Here is a 15,102-nt window from a genome sequence, read left to right as displayed (position 1 = left end):
ATCTAAGCAGCTCAAAAAGTTCTCTTCTTATTTCACTCGTATCAAAGAAATCCTGTCCACTTTAATCTCAGCAGATCTCAATCTCAAGAAACCTGAAAAGTAAATGTGATTTTCCCCCCATCCTATCAATTGTTCTTTCTCAATTATGCTTGATCAGATCCAGATATATGAGCACCTTACTTTTAATTTAGCTTATTTTCTAAACCTGCAGAACCTTACCTAGTTATTATTCCCTGCAGGTGAAAACTACAAGTTTTGTTTCACTGTTTTCTTGAGACATTGAGTGGCATTTCTACCTAGGAATGATGAACGTAGGCAAAAGAAAAAAAATAAACAACACCAAACAACTGATATTTGGATGTAAGCATTCTCTACACATATCCTAGATATTCTGGAGCTGTTCAGAGATACAATACCTGTTCTTCCTGTATATATCCCTGTGAGGTTTATAAGCAACAAAGAAAATTTGTGTTATAGTGCATTCCCCACTTCGATGATTTGAAACACTCTTCACAAAATTTCCAAATAGGATCAAGAAAATACTGAACAATCTATTCATTGATATTATTTTCTTTATTACTGATTGTAGTCAGTTTTTAATACCTTCTTCCTTGAAAGTAACAGAGAAGCTTTGTCTTTTACCTGCAACAAGATTATCATAGTCAAGAACATGTAGAAGCCAGAAAGAACTGGAGACAGAAAATTGCCATTCTCATCTGGGACATCATAAGGTGGGTGTTCTGGGAAACTTCCAGACCAAATGCCATGCCCTGTAGGAATTATATGCGATATTGAAACACACTGAGCAGGATGGTGACTGATAAAGCTTCTGATATGGACTGCAGTGCTAATTAAGAAGAACGCTTCCAACTCAAGTACCCAAGCAGTGCTGCAAATCTGCAGAAGAATGCCAAACATATGCAGAACTTTGTAGCACATGCACATAACAGACACGTTGGGCACGGCGATTTTTTTTCCACCTGTCCTTCAGCAGGTTTCTCCTATGGCCCTTATGCCTGTGTAGATCTCTTCTCACTCCATCTTTTATCATGCAAGGATTCCATCTCTGCCACTTAGCTTTAAAAGTCCTCAGTGCTGAAGGCTCCTATTCCTCTTTCTAACAGAAAGATGTATCACTGTCTGCATAGACAATCTGAAATCTTCATAATTACATGCTAACATTAAATTAAAAATTAATTCAGGTAGCTAGTTTTTACATTTCCTCAATTCCCCGTCAGTTAACACACACTCCCAAATTGCACTACTGCAGCTCTGGTTCAGGACTTACCAACATTCCATCACGATTTCTTTACCACCTTTCATATTGCCATTACAGACATAAATTTAATAGAGTCAGAAACTTGACATGTAGCCAGCACAAATGACTTAGTTTCCACACACTGTCATTGCTCTAGATGCCCTTTTCCTGCCAAAATCCCCTATTAGTCCACTTTGTGCATCCAGTTCTGATAAAACTTCTATCAGCACCAATTAAGCAAGCGGCCGTTTTGGAGCATCTGCCTACTAAAATCCTGCCAAAAGAATTAAAATTATTTCAGCAATATTTTCTGTCTGCTAGAGACTTCGATCACAACTGAGGATGCTGGCGTACAGCTATGGTGTACAACTCACTCCTTCCCCCTCTTTTTTCACTGTGTGCAAGGAAAATACTGATGGATTCACCTGTACTGTTTCTTCCTGGAGCCCTACATTCAGACAAGGTTGCAAAAAACTCATGGCAAAGCACTGGGATCTTTCAAACAGATGAAAGTTGGTATACTTGTTCCTGCTTTACACGTTTCAACTAAACTATGAATATTTTAAAGTCTTTCTTCTTTTTCTTTTTTTTTTCTTCTTAACCTGAGCATATAAATTGTTTTTTAAATTTTTTTTCTTTTTTTTTTTTTTTTTCATCTGAGACCACTACAAACCTTAAGTTAAAGGACTTTATTACTCAAGGGCTCCTACACACCAGACAAAGACAAGTTCTAAATTGACATGACAGCAGCCAGGGAACAACCAAAATGAAGTCTCTCTCTCTCTCCCTCACATAGAGCTCAGTTGTCAAACTGAAATCCCATTTCTGTGCCAAGAAGGCCCACTGCAACATGAAGCAGCAAAATTAAAAAAGTGATTAAGTCAGTTCTATTGTTCATCTTTTTGGATGGCCTTTACTTCTAACAGTGTTACAGTGATGACTGACTGGTGGGTCACATCGCAGGGCTCTGGGGAAGGTTCAGGAAGGCTTGACAGGGCCACATGATTTGACTTTGTCTCTACAAAACTAAATCAGAGCAGTAACACTAAGCAAGTTATCACTGAGATGAAATCGATTAAAAAGAAAAGAGGCTTTGAACACAAAATTCTCATGGGAGCCTCTGTTATCTTTCAAAAGCAGTGACCCACTCAAAGCTTAGCAGGCTTAAAATCTGGCCCTTCTCCTCAGGGTTAGGAGATCCATTAATAGTGACCTGCCAGGGACAGATTGCTATCAGACCTGTAGGGCAAGTGGGTGCTTCTGCGCAATGAAAGCAAGGCCTTTGAGATCATCAATCAAGTAAATCAGAGTCAGATAACCTCAGCCCCATCTAGTTGTGGTGTTCAAGAAGGGAAGCCCCTAGAAAAATGCAATGCTCCTATTTAAGCAATTGATTCAGCTCAGCCTGTGCCAAAAAGGCCTTTGAGAAGAAGATAGCTGTAGAGATCGTGAACCAAATGAATTACCCATGTGCAGCTCATGGGTTGCTAAAGTCACCATGGACATATTTAGGAAAATGTTACAGAAATGTAGGTAAAGCTGCATCATTATATTTTTTAGTCATATAAGGAACAAGCAATATGAAAGTCAATGGATGCCATTTCCTACAGCATAGAGGAATTCAATGACACACTTTTGCTTCATACACACTGTCATGTCAGACGCTGTTGTGCCACAGTGCTTCTCTACTTCCATTTGTTGCATGGCAGCAAAAGGTAACAGAATACTGGTGGAAAGGTTCAACTTTTGCTGCCATTCCACCAACATCAGTCTCTCACATCTTGAGCCAACATGATAAAATAGGATACATGACTTTCAGAGCAGCACTCTATGCATTAAGTCAACAGCTTTCACTTGGTTGCTTTACACATATTTTATAGAGGAAACAGATCTTATCTGAAATATTTACAGCCATGGCTGAGTTTCCTTCCATCCAAATTGCTCAGATTTGCCATTTCAATTTGTACGTTATAAAACCAAAGAACCTAGATTCCAAAAGCCTGAGGCCTTCAGCTCTAGATCTGATCTCACTTGTCTCTGTAAGATCAGTTTTAATAATCATTGTAGAAAATGGAATCAAAAGATTTTTGTCAGCGCTTCATACCTATAGATCCAACAAGACACATTATGAACAGGAGTCCCACACACAAGAAAATATCCATGTTCATCCGTCGCTCTATCTTGCTGCGCTTGTAGCGAGGACCATTGTTATTCAGCATGGCCTTGGTTTCATGACCTTCAAAAAGCAAATGGATATCATCATGTTTACATAACATTTTGCAGGTTTTTTTTTTTCTTTCTAAAAAAAAGCATTTCACAAAGTGGGAGTGGGATGATCATGATTAATATTAATTTATCTCCAGCTTCACTGAGGAACTGTATTGCCCATTTTCCCATTTGACTGAATGTCAGAATATACGAGACACTAAATCTAGGTAGGGGTTTACAGAAGAGCTCAATTACATTTCAGCTTTAAGCTGACGCATACATTTTACTTTCTCAAAGGCAGCAGGTTCAATAGGAACAAGGATTGTACCAATATTCAAAACACTTGAGACTCAGAAGCACAGATATTCTCCTACATAACAGCTAAATCTCCTGGAGAATGGAAGGAAAAGGAATAATAATATTGCATTTTGGAGTTTTATAATCAACATGATTAGGTGCTACACTGGTCCCTGGAATCAACATTTGAAAAATATTGGAAATATTATTCATTAGCTATTTGGGAGCCACTAGACATGTTTCATGTATTAACTTAAATACAATCCAACATGTCAGGTCCAGCAGTGAAGTACACTAATGTTATTTACTTTTTCATCATGTGGATGTAAACTGCTAACAAAACAGCAGAGCAAGGAATGAAAAAAAGCCCACTAAATCCTAAGAACATACTGAATTAAAATTGAGCTGGACTACTTGTAATTAGAAAAGAGTTCTGTAAGAAGCCAACAAGCAGAATTTGCTTTTTCTATTTTACTAATATCATCTAAACCCTGGCTCCACAAATGGAATACCTGGATTCTATCTGTTGCTATGTTAAATTGTATATTTTATACTAATTTCTATAATAAAAAATAAAGGCCACGCAGCCTTGTATTTGCATTGTTGTTTATACGTGTGTTTAGTGTGTGAGAGGTACTGTTTGCCCATCTATCTTTTGGCTTTTCCTAGAGAAGTGATTTGAACCAAAAGCTGGAAGTAAGGAGTGATTTAATCACTGCTATTGGATTCGCTCCAGCTTTACATCAAAGAATATTAACAGAGGTAGAGAGCGAGAGAGAAAATTACTCTCCAGCCTTATGTTCAGGACTTTCACTAAGAGCAGGGACTCTTGGCTTCCCATTCCAATAACTATATAATTTCTACACAACCCAGAGCTATGGTGGGGGGACCAACTCACACCACCAGTACTCCTTCCTTTTCAGCACACGTATTTCGCTTACTGCACCAAGTCAGCTAAGTCAGGGCACTACTTGTGAATCAGGAGGTGTGGGTTCACTCATGTTCAGCCTTTCCTTCTGTAAACAAATGCTTTTACCACTGAGTTACAAAGAAAATGAGAGCACTACAGCCTGCACTTGGTTCCTCCAGCAGCTCTGTAAATCTTGCTTCTCACTTTTCTTCTTATGTCAGTCTTAATGGAATATTTTGTGTTGAAAAAAAAAACAACAAACAAACAACAACAAATAAAGCCAACAACAAACGCCTCGGGACAAAGCTCTTTAGTCCCCCTCAAAGATTCCTCAGGGAAATGCTGATGGATTTATGCAGTGAAATTGGAGGAGCTTTAATTCCAGATTTCACCTCTCTCATTCCCCTCCACTTCAGCTGATCAACAGGAAAAGGAATTTTCCCCACACCTCTAATAAGGATATAAGTCTGCAAGATATGAATATCAGAAAAGATTAGAATAAACTATATATAGGTTTGTTTTTTCTCCTAAAATCCTCACAGATTTACATGCTGTGTAACCCAGCACCTCACCTATCACACTCCAATACATTATCACTCAATTTCTGGATGCTAATGGCTTCATTTAAAACTTGTTTCCATTCTGGTACTTTATTACTGGAAAAGCATTTTTAATTCTTGATGCTGTCCCCATCACAGCAGGTAAACTGTGTTGGCCATGGCTCTATAATGTGGCTTTGGTGCATTAGTATTATTGCTTTATGTAAAACGTTTGGGTAGCCATGAAAGGTGAAACTCTGCTTGGGTCAGATGAGAACTGCACAGGCTAAACAATGACTTAAGTGATGGCTCCACGCTTCACAAAGCATCCATTAGAAAGTAAGATTGAGCAGTAATAGGGTTATAAAAATGGAGAATGTGCCATGTTACAATGTGACTGATTTTGGATGTTCAGAAAAGGTCATGGACCATGATTAAAAGCCAGAATATAATCAATGTCAAAGAAACCTAGAAATGAAGCTGGTTACTGGCTCAAGTGAGTCTAATTTTAGAAGAGAAAGAATAAGCCTTTATTCTGACATGAACAAAAGATGTCAGTGGGAAATTGAATTGAAGTCTTACTCAGACCAATGACACCACATCTTGACAATCATTAAAACTCCAACCTTTGCAGCTGGCAGCTTAATCAACATTAATACAGGCCCACATTATGATCTTTGCTGTTGGTGAAGGAGCACACTAGGAAATGGCTAGAGAATGAAAATGGGAATCCTGACAGGAGAAGGTAAGACATGGACCTCTTAAAGCAGGTCCATGATGGCCATGAAGTTGAACAGAGCGCTCAAACACCTCTTCTGTAAAGAGCAACTGTGAGAGTTGGCATTGTTAAGCCTAGAGAAGGCTCAAGGGAGATGTTATAGCAAACTTCTAATGTATAAAGGAGCCTCAGTAACAGCCAGAAGAAGAGGATGGAAAAAGATTTAGATTGAAAATAAGGAAGATAATTTTTTTAATAGGGGTTGGAACAGGTTTCCCAGAAAAGGTGTATATACTTCATCCCTGTCAGTTTACAACCAGGCTGGATGGGACTTTGAGCATCCTGATCTAGTGAAAGATTTACCTAACCATGGGGCAGGAAGGGTCAGAGCATATGATCCTTAAAGCGATCCTTAAAATGATCCCTTCTAAATCTGGCTATTCTATAATTCTGAGAAACTACTTCAATTCTATAGGAAATAATTCCTAGAGATATTTGTATAGTAGTTCCAAAAAACAGATGATAGTTTTGGAATTCTCCTATGCCTGCCTCTCTTCCCTTGGTCTGGTAGGCACCATTCTTCCCAGTGCTGTTTACAAAGATAGGAGTTGAAAGACTAACAAAGTGAAGGCTGCGGAAATATATGGGAGTTGTAGCCATTTAAAATCCTCTTTTACAGCAAGGAAATAAAATGGCCAGTTTGTGGAAGGGAATCCAAGGTAAATGACTCTTGCAAAAATGGTGATTTTTATTCTCTTGTTAGGTGCCTCAGCCTTGAACCTCATTGATGCTTGTTATACATACATCACCTGACAAGACTCTTCCAGAAATATAAAAATAACCAATAATGAGATTGATCGTTGTATTTAAACTGACTATTTTCATCAGCAAATGAAGAGGCCATAAGGAGGGAAGTCAATACACTGTTTACGAAGAGGAAGAGGGGACAGATGTCAAAATCAGTGATAAATCACTCTTGCTGAATAAAAGCAGTGGTAACGCTCTGAAGGTAAAAGAAGCTGAGAAAAAGATGAGCTGACCCACTGTTGAACCTGGACTGCTGTGTTTGATCTGGACTCTGACACTGTCTGGTGTGGTTCATGTATCTACTGCACGTAATGCACAATTGCAGAGACATGCTATATCTATGTCAGCACGTAATGGATCTTCAGCTGCAATGGTTTCTGCTCTGAGGAGCCATTGAGATCTCTCTTAGGGCAGCAGTGAAGATTTTATGACCAATGAAATTAGCATTATAATCAGAGCCGCAGAGCTGAGAGTTAAACTAACCTTATCAAATTTAACTGGTCTGGATATCTTTGCATAAATGTAGCAAGATATTTGACACACACAGGCGTACTGTCACTTGTCAGAGAACCAGTATAGGATCCCTTTGCTTTAGAGATGCGGGAGTAACACCTTTACTTTTGAAGTAAAGCACTCTTTTGAAGTATGCACTCTTCCCTTTGACCTACCAGTTCTTAAAACTAAATGTCAAATTACGGTGCAAGGTTAGACTACTCATGTTTACTTAAGGATATTTACAGGGAAATTCTGTGTTTAGTGAGATAGAATGTACTTCTTACCTGCATATATAACAATTCCTATTGCAACTTCAGTATTTCTGATTGTACATCCACGAAGCAGAAGGCTTTCAATGTTAAAACCAATCCGTTCATGATTTGGCTGTTCCCTGGGAAAATAAAAAGACAAAATAAATAAAGCAGTTTCATTTTCTGTTCTGATAAATCTCAAACAATTTTTTTTTTTTTTTTTGTGTGTGTTCATGTCCAATTCAAGGTGAAATCAAGAAACTGAGAGGAGCCTAATTTGTTTGTGCTTCACTCAACTTCAGTGAAGACTCCAGTAAGAAGTCACAGAAAAGTCAAATAACCACCAGAGGGCTTTTCATCTTTGTGAACCTCAGCTCCCTTGAGGAGTGCCTGGGCTGAGGCTTTCTCCCTCACCCACATGGAGTGGAAGATTTTTCACTCTGGCTGAGGAAGTCCCATCACACATCTGCTCCTTCTGCTAGTAGAACAGACAGGTGAAAACTTACTGAAAATTGTAAGCTCAGTACACCATCAGGCAGGCAATTGGTTACTTGCCTCTGAAAATGAAAACTATTTTTGCACAGATTTCTGTTATGAATTTGTGTAGGCTCTTCCTGAAATCTTTACCAAAGCTGAGATTTTTCCACTTGAACTGATTTTATTAAATATCAGCAAAAGGTAAGAGTTCTTCCAGAATACGTATATTTTATGACTCTCTACTGGACATTTGGTATTGCATTTACCAGCAAAATGCAGCCTTACTTAAATGAGGGGCAAGGTTCAGTGCTATTTATATGTGTGCAATCCTGTATCTGTTTGCAGCTGCACATGGCAATGTGACATCAAAGGAGAGGAGTAAAAAGGCTCAGAGACCAAATAGCTATAAGATAGCAAAATGATGGCTTTGATCAAAGACCCTACAGAGGAAGAACACAAGGCAGCTCTGGCTTGCAGTGTTAAAAAAGAAGGTCACTGTTATACGCTGAAGAGCAGGTGTGTAATTTCCAAAGCAGCTTCAGATTATAGATCTTCTGTTGTCTTCATTGGAATTTGACCATAATGGGAGTTATCACAGAGTGTTTTCTGTACGTGAAGCCCAGGCTTCAGCACAGTGAGATTTAAGAATCTCATATATGAAGTTACATTAGTTAGTAAATTTAATTCAGATATCTTTGTCAGCGCATTTTAAAAGGTAACACCAGAACTTCCTTATCCTAGGGAGCTAGCTTCAGCCTTGGCAAAATCACTAAGCAGAAGCCTTCCTACATTCCTTTCAGCAGCATTTGCTGTGGCCAGAGCACACCAGGCAGATATCACTAAGTTTGTGCTTATCATTTTTAGCAGAGACAGTTCTTCCACACTGCTGCAATTTTACAGCAAGGAGATGGACATTCAATAAGGGCTCTTGGAGAAAAATGTAAGCTGGCAGAACTGTGAGGGTGCACATCTCTTGGAGCAGCACTATAAGCTGGCTATACCTTGTTTTGCTGAGAGTCCAGTTCTTGTTTGAATACTACTCAAAGTCATTTGGGTTTAGAAAACACCTCAGACAAAAGTAGACTGAAGAAGAGAACTCCACTGTTAGTAAATTATTTTCCACAGAATTCTTTCACCTACCCTTGAAGCAGGGAGAGAAAGGCAGCTAATTTCCTACTGCACCAAGCAGGTGAGATGACAGACATTTCCAAAATAAATATCTGCTATAGATTTTCAACAGAGATTTAAGGATGTTGAAGCCAGTCCTGAACATTACGGGTATGTTTTTGTGTGTTTTCTTGTGACATATTTCTTACATTTGCACAATATCAGTGTTCTTGTGTTTTATTATAGCAGGCTAATTGTAAGGATTGGTTCAATTTAGTTGATACCCAGTGGTCCACTAATCTAGCAACCAATACAGACTTGACCTATTCAACTTGTTAAGGTATCACAGAGGAGGGAAAACAGGATTGCTGTATTGGGTATAATTTTACAGCACATAAATTCTCAAAACCAGATTAGGAATGATGAGGGCTAATGGTCAAGAATCTGCTGGTTTACTCTAGTTCCAGGTTCAACATTCTCACTGCATCACTGGAAAGACTTTAACTACTAGTTTAGCTACTAGTAAGCTTTTAATACACTATTCTAATGCATTGGTTTCATGTAGAGTTTTGGTGCTTGCTTGTGTTTTTCAGCTGTAAGAAAAAATTAGGTTTGTGTGTCGGATCCTGGATACCTTTTCCCCATGGCCATAAATATGGAGAAATAAGAACAATGCAGATGGATATCTTTCAACATTAGAAAGGGTTTACACAGAAAATCTAGCCTAGCCTAACCCTCAGGTCAAACACAAATGCACTCATGTCAGAATTCTGATAAGAGCTGAAGCCTTGTGAGAATAATTTGTATAAAACAATTGTGAATTCAGTGGCAAGCCTTTGTCCTTCTTTGCCTTGAAGCCCAAATTCCAGTCTGCATAGTCTATTAAATTCTGAGTCCAGGAATAGATAATAGTAATGTCCACCAATTTCTGCAAAATGCATTACTTCCATCTATATCCCCCCACATGAAGCACTAAAGCTGAGATAGACAATGTATTTATGGATAACAAATACTTACATGTATCCTTTGAATTTATTGAGATCATTGTTAGGCATTTCACAGATAATGGTATTTTGGAAAAGTTCTGGTTCAAATGAAGTATTCTGCAAGAGGAAACACAGGGAATGAGTGTCAAATCCAGAGCAATAGCTAAATACCCATGCCATATCAGCACTAACAGGTAAAGTTTAAGCACAGTGTCAGAGGTAAAAATAACAGGCTTGGTAAACCCACCTCACCAAAAAGCAGGGGTTTGGAAAAAATAAATGCTTAGATCAGGTTCACAGCTTGCCTGCAATTTTTTACTTTCTCTATAAGGTAAATTCATACACAGACAGGCAGTACAGCCAAAGCTGGAAGTTGCCAACAGTTTTCATCTTTAATTTCTCAAATAGCACTCGCTCAAATCAATTCTCGCTTTATTTATTTTTTGTCAACACAAATCTATCAGACAGCAAAGCAAATTTGAGTGTGCAAATTAATGTAATTTGTTGTATAATCAAAAGGGTATTGTCATGGTGTAGCAGATCTGAGATTTTCCTTGGCTGGATTATCAATCATAAATTTTAAAAAATGCTATGAATTGTATCATACAATAGAGATGCTAGTTAGTGGCAGCACCTACCCTCATTTAAAGTAAATGTAACAAATTTTTATGATTCTCTGTTAAATAACAACACTCTTCAGGCAAAAGCAAGATCAAATGAAAATAATTGCAATATTAATATGGATTTTGAAACATATTAGAAGACTTGTTTTACCAGCCTGGAGTACATGAGAATAAAATAAGAGACCATGCCTTTAAATAATTTGAATACATTCAAATGTGACTAAAATAAAGACTAACAGTAAAACAAGGAAACAAACAAAAGATCCCCTCAGAAGGAAGGGAAGTGAAAGAGCCCGAAGTGCTGGGAGAGACAAAATAAGATGAAGCTCACTGGGCTAAGCATGTCCTGAATTAGAGCTTGGAGCTGAATCAAGACACACACTTTTGCTTTATTTTCTCCTCATTCAAGGGAAAAGGCTTGCTTTTGGGGCTCTTTGAAGCAGTCTGGAAAGCCAGCTTCATGAAAGGCACATGTTTGCCATAACCTTTTTTCCTCAACTGAAAAGATACTGAAGACTTTCATTTAAGATTAAGAATATGCAATAAAAATGGGATGTGAGAAACATGAAAGAGAATAATTACTGCTGTGAGATAAAAACCAAAAGAACTGCAACCGACTTGAATCCAAACTCCTCTCATTAGGAAATTCAGACCTGGAAATCAGATCTGCTGCTGAGCTTCCTTATCTTCTTCTAAAGCAAGAGAGACTTCCAGAAGTCACACTCCTTTGGAAACTGAAAATCTCAAGAATCTCCTAGTGGAATTCATCACAGCTTTGCCAGGCTGTAAAAATTCATCATGGTGACAATGCCCTAGTCTCATTTTGCTCTCATTCTTTTTCTGAGCAATACGTAATTCTATTTTGTATATGTATGTTCAAAATCTAAGTAAGAGCAAGCTGAGAATCTGATCTAAAAAATAAGTTTTGGAGGAAAAATACCTTGATGAATTCAGCCTGGAGAAGAGAAAGCTGCAAGGAGACCTCATTGTGGCCTTCCAGTATTTAAAAGGGGATTATAAACAGGATGGGAATCAATATTTTACAAGGGTAGATAGTGATAGGGTAAGGGGGAATGCTTTTAAGCTCAAGAAATGAAGGCTTAGATTGGACGTCAGAGGGAAGCTCTTCACAGAGAGAGGGTGAGGTGCTGGCACAGGCTGTCCAGACAGGTTGTGGATGCTCTATCCCTGGAGGTGTTCAAGGCCAGGTTGGATGGAGCCCTGGACAGCTTGGTTTAGTACTAGATCTGGAGGATGGTGGCCCTACCTGTGGCAGGGATTTGGAACTTGATGATCCTTGAGGTCCTTTCCGTCTCAAGCCATTCTGTGATTCTATGGATACCAGGGCAGTTTGTATAACATTTGTCTCACGTGAATGAATATTTTTAGACTCTCTTTCAAGAACTCTGTGGAATCTTGTCCATCTCATGAAACTCAAGAGTAAATCTTTACGTTATCATTACTCTAGAAACATTTGTGCAACAAGAGAACAACAAGATGCAACTAAGCAGGAGCTTAGAGGGCTCATTACTACCCAATAGGTTCCTAGCTAGAAAAGGGGTAGAGAAAGATGATTCTTCTTTCTCCCTCCCTCTCCCTCTTTCTCTCTCTCAGTAAATAAATAAATATATAGTTATTTTGATGACAAAAGTTTTACAGTTGAAAATTCAGGTCAGAAAGTGGCTTACAAGAAGTTTCCTTTGTCTCAGCATTTTAAAGGTAGGGGAATTCAGCATTCCAAAGAGTTTCCTAAGCAGAAGAACTAACCTCAGTTCATTCTCTCCTCCTTAAAGAGTCACATTTTATAGCTGCAGTTAAATCTGGGAAGTTTTATGGAGCAATTAAATCATATGATTAAACAAAGCTCCAAGAACAAGGAACACGTTGCAGACAGGGAGACTAAAACCAACTTGTATGATACCTAGTGCATTGGTTTTGTTTTTTTTTTTTTTTAATCAACATGCTATTTACACTAATAATTTTAAATAACAGGGTAATAGAGATGATTATTTAATCTCTGACCTTCCTGAACACCGTGGTCATCATGGTCAGAACTGCATTCCACTCTGCTTATGTAACAAGACTTCCTAAGTGTAAAGGCTTCTATGCATGCGGTGTATCTACATAATAACTCAAAGACTAAACAAAATAATCACGTACAGTCTGAAGCATAACTAGTACTGAAGTGTTTTCTGATTTGAAAGTAGACTTCTCCACTGCACTTTGTGGCTTCACTTTGTGGCTAGAGCTGCTAGAGCTGCAGAGCAGTCAGACTGCTGCTCAGAGCAGTCCTTGGCTGCATGGGCTGCGGTTTCATAGATTTTACCTGGCTGGAGAACCCCATGACAACTCGTCGCTGTTTAAGGTTGGTCTCTCCATCAAGGTTGGCAGTTTCCAAGTGGCAGATCCCGTTCTGATCAGAGGAGTACAGCAAGAGGATATCAGCTGGGATGGTCTCATTACACTGCAGCTGAACAAAATCTCCCACTAGGACATCTTTCCAGCACTTCTCAACATAGGCATGGTCTTCCCTGCGGCATCAAAAACATGTCAAGGGTGAATAGTGACAATAGGAAGGCAGGCTCCCTGCTAAGTGGGGTTTTGATAAAAGAAAGTAGGGCAGTGGTGCCACATTGCTGTATTTTTTAAAAAGACACAGAGAAACACCTACAAACTAGTGCTTTAGACAGTTTCATAGTACCATTTCACCATATCTCACATGCAAAGTAAAATATCTACATGGAGTAAATAGAAACTAGAAGAAAATTTCTCTTTCGTTCACTAGCACTGGGCCTATATTCTCCACAGCAAAAGCCAGAAAGTTGCTCAGACTAACAAAAGTGTTTTTAAGTATATTAGACAAGAAATACAAACATTTAAATATATATATTTTTGGGTATGTCACAGATACTTTCAAGCGTCAACGTATAGACCCTGAAAGAAGTAAAGCATTATCATACTTCTGCTTGCACCAGGTCTCTCCAATTTGTAATTCTCAAAAGATAATTAAAAATCTTAAGCTTAGGTAGTAGATACAACTTAAAAAGGTAGAGCAGCCAACAAATGACTCCGTAGCATTAAACAAGAAAACAAACAAACAAAAAACAAAACAAAACAAAAGGCAGCTAGAGCCTAAGATGAATGAAAAAAGGTAAGGAACAAAGGGATTCTAACTTAAAAAAAAAAAAAAAAAAAAAAAAAAAAAAAAAAGGATTGAAGTTTGAGGAAAATAAATGATTAAATGACTATTTCATCAACAAACTGGCATTCAACAGTTAAGGATACAGCAATAGTTTTTGAAATAACCTTTTCAGTAATTGATCTCTCAGCTGCTCTTCATCATCTAAACCCACTGAAGACTGCAGAATGTACTCTGCAATTAGTTAAAGGGAAAACTGCAAAGGCAGCAATGGCTCAGTTCGTTATGAGGAAATTATTTTTTTAGTATAAATAATTGTCATCTTGTATGTTGCTCTGTAAGACGGAAAATGCTCACAACACTTTACTAGACTCACAGTAAAAGGCTTTTCATAATGACTCAGTCTCATTTCTGCCAAAGTCTGGACAAAGTCTACTGTGTACTAACCTGCCTTCCTTGTCTTGGGGAAAGAGGAGTCAGCCCTAATGCTGTCAGGCAATCTGTGGCAGTTGGCTCACATCCTTATCTAAAAACAACATGAAAAATCTGCTTCCTGCAAAGGTTACATGCAGTTAAGTACTCCACACTTCCTGGTGGTATTCACTTTTTATTAAAACAAAAGAAGAACAACAAAAACCAGAAAAACTCCTGTAACTATGTAAAAAAAAATCTTTTGTGCTAGAACTGAGATTCATTAATAATAGCTAAATAATGGTATTGTAGCAATGATTATTCCTTCCTAAATGTTCATTCTTCTTTCTGCTGCATTTACTTATATGCATATCCTTGCTTCCTTTGCTCAACAATAGACATAAAAGATCACACTGAGAAACAGATGTTTGCTGTAAGTGAATCTGATATTGCTGATCTTTGAAACAAAAATTCCAGAACAGTTTCTACTTGAAAAATATTTAAGCAGGTGCACGATGAGTATTTATTGCACAATGAAGTGGATGTTAAAGCTAATATAGGAAAACCACTAAGCAATAAGGAATTCTTCTCATATCTAATGCTTTCCTGGTAGAATTCCTCGTTTGTTTAAAGCGTGATTACAGAAGCAGTTTCATACAAGCAGATGGGCTGTCTTGCTACCCCAGACATCTAGATGTCATGTAGAGTTTGTATATGCTGTTTGCCAGGACATCTGCAAGGCAATCCTACTTTTCTCTACGTCAGCTGTTGCACAGCTCTGTTGTTTATGGAACGTTTCCTGCTCACAGAATGCTATAGATAGGCCTTACCCAGCTGCCTGTTTTCTACGTCAGCCTAAAGAAACTGGGTTAATAA

The 15,102-nt window shown here is 38.2% G+C and overlaps 1 protein-coding gene across 2 annotated transcripts in view; it reads right to left on the bottom strand.

Annotated features, from left to right (window-relative positions):
- ATP10B (ATPase phospholipid transporting 10B (putative)) overlaps positions 1-15,102 on the bottom strand; it is a 62,601-nt gene that overhangs the window by 26,138 nt on the left and 21,361 nt on the right. For both annotated transcript variants that reach the window (XM_048960925.1, XM_048960924.1), the window contains 5 exons: positions 13,003-13,207; positions 10,085-10,170; positions 7,517-7,623; positions 3,363-3,494; positions 643-770 (listed from right to left, as the gene is read on the bottom strand). In XM_048960925.1, coding sequence (XP_048816882.1) covers positions 643-770; positions 3,363-3,494; positions 7,517-7,623; positions 10,085-10,170; positions 13,003-13,207 — 658 coding nt within the window. The remainder of the gene's footprint in view (positions 1-642; positions 771-3,362; positions 3,495-7,516; positions 7,624-10,084; positions 10,171-13,002; positions 13,208-15,102) is intronic.

Source organism: Lagopus muta, chromosome 14, assembly GCF_023343835.1.
Source record: "Lagopus muta isolate bLagMut1 chromosome 14, bLagMut1 primary, whole genome shotgun sequence".
NCBI lineage: Eukaryota > Metazoa > Chordata > Aves > Galliformes > Phasianidae > Lagopus > Lagopus muta.
The sequence above is the reverse complement of the archived record's forward strand: the minus strand, read 5'-3'. Positions and strand labels throughout refer to the sequence as shown.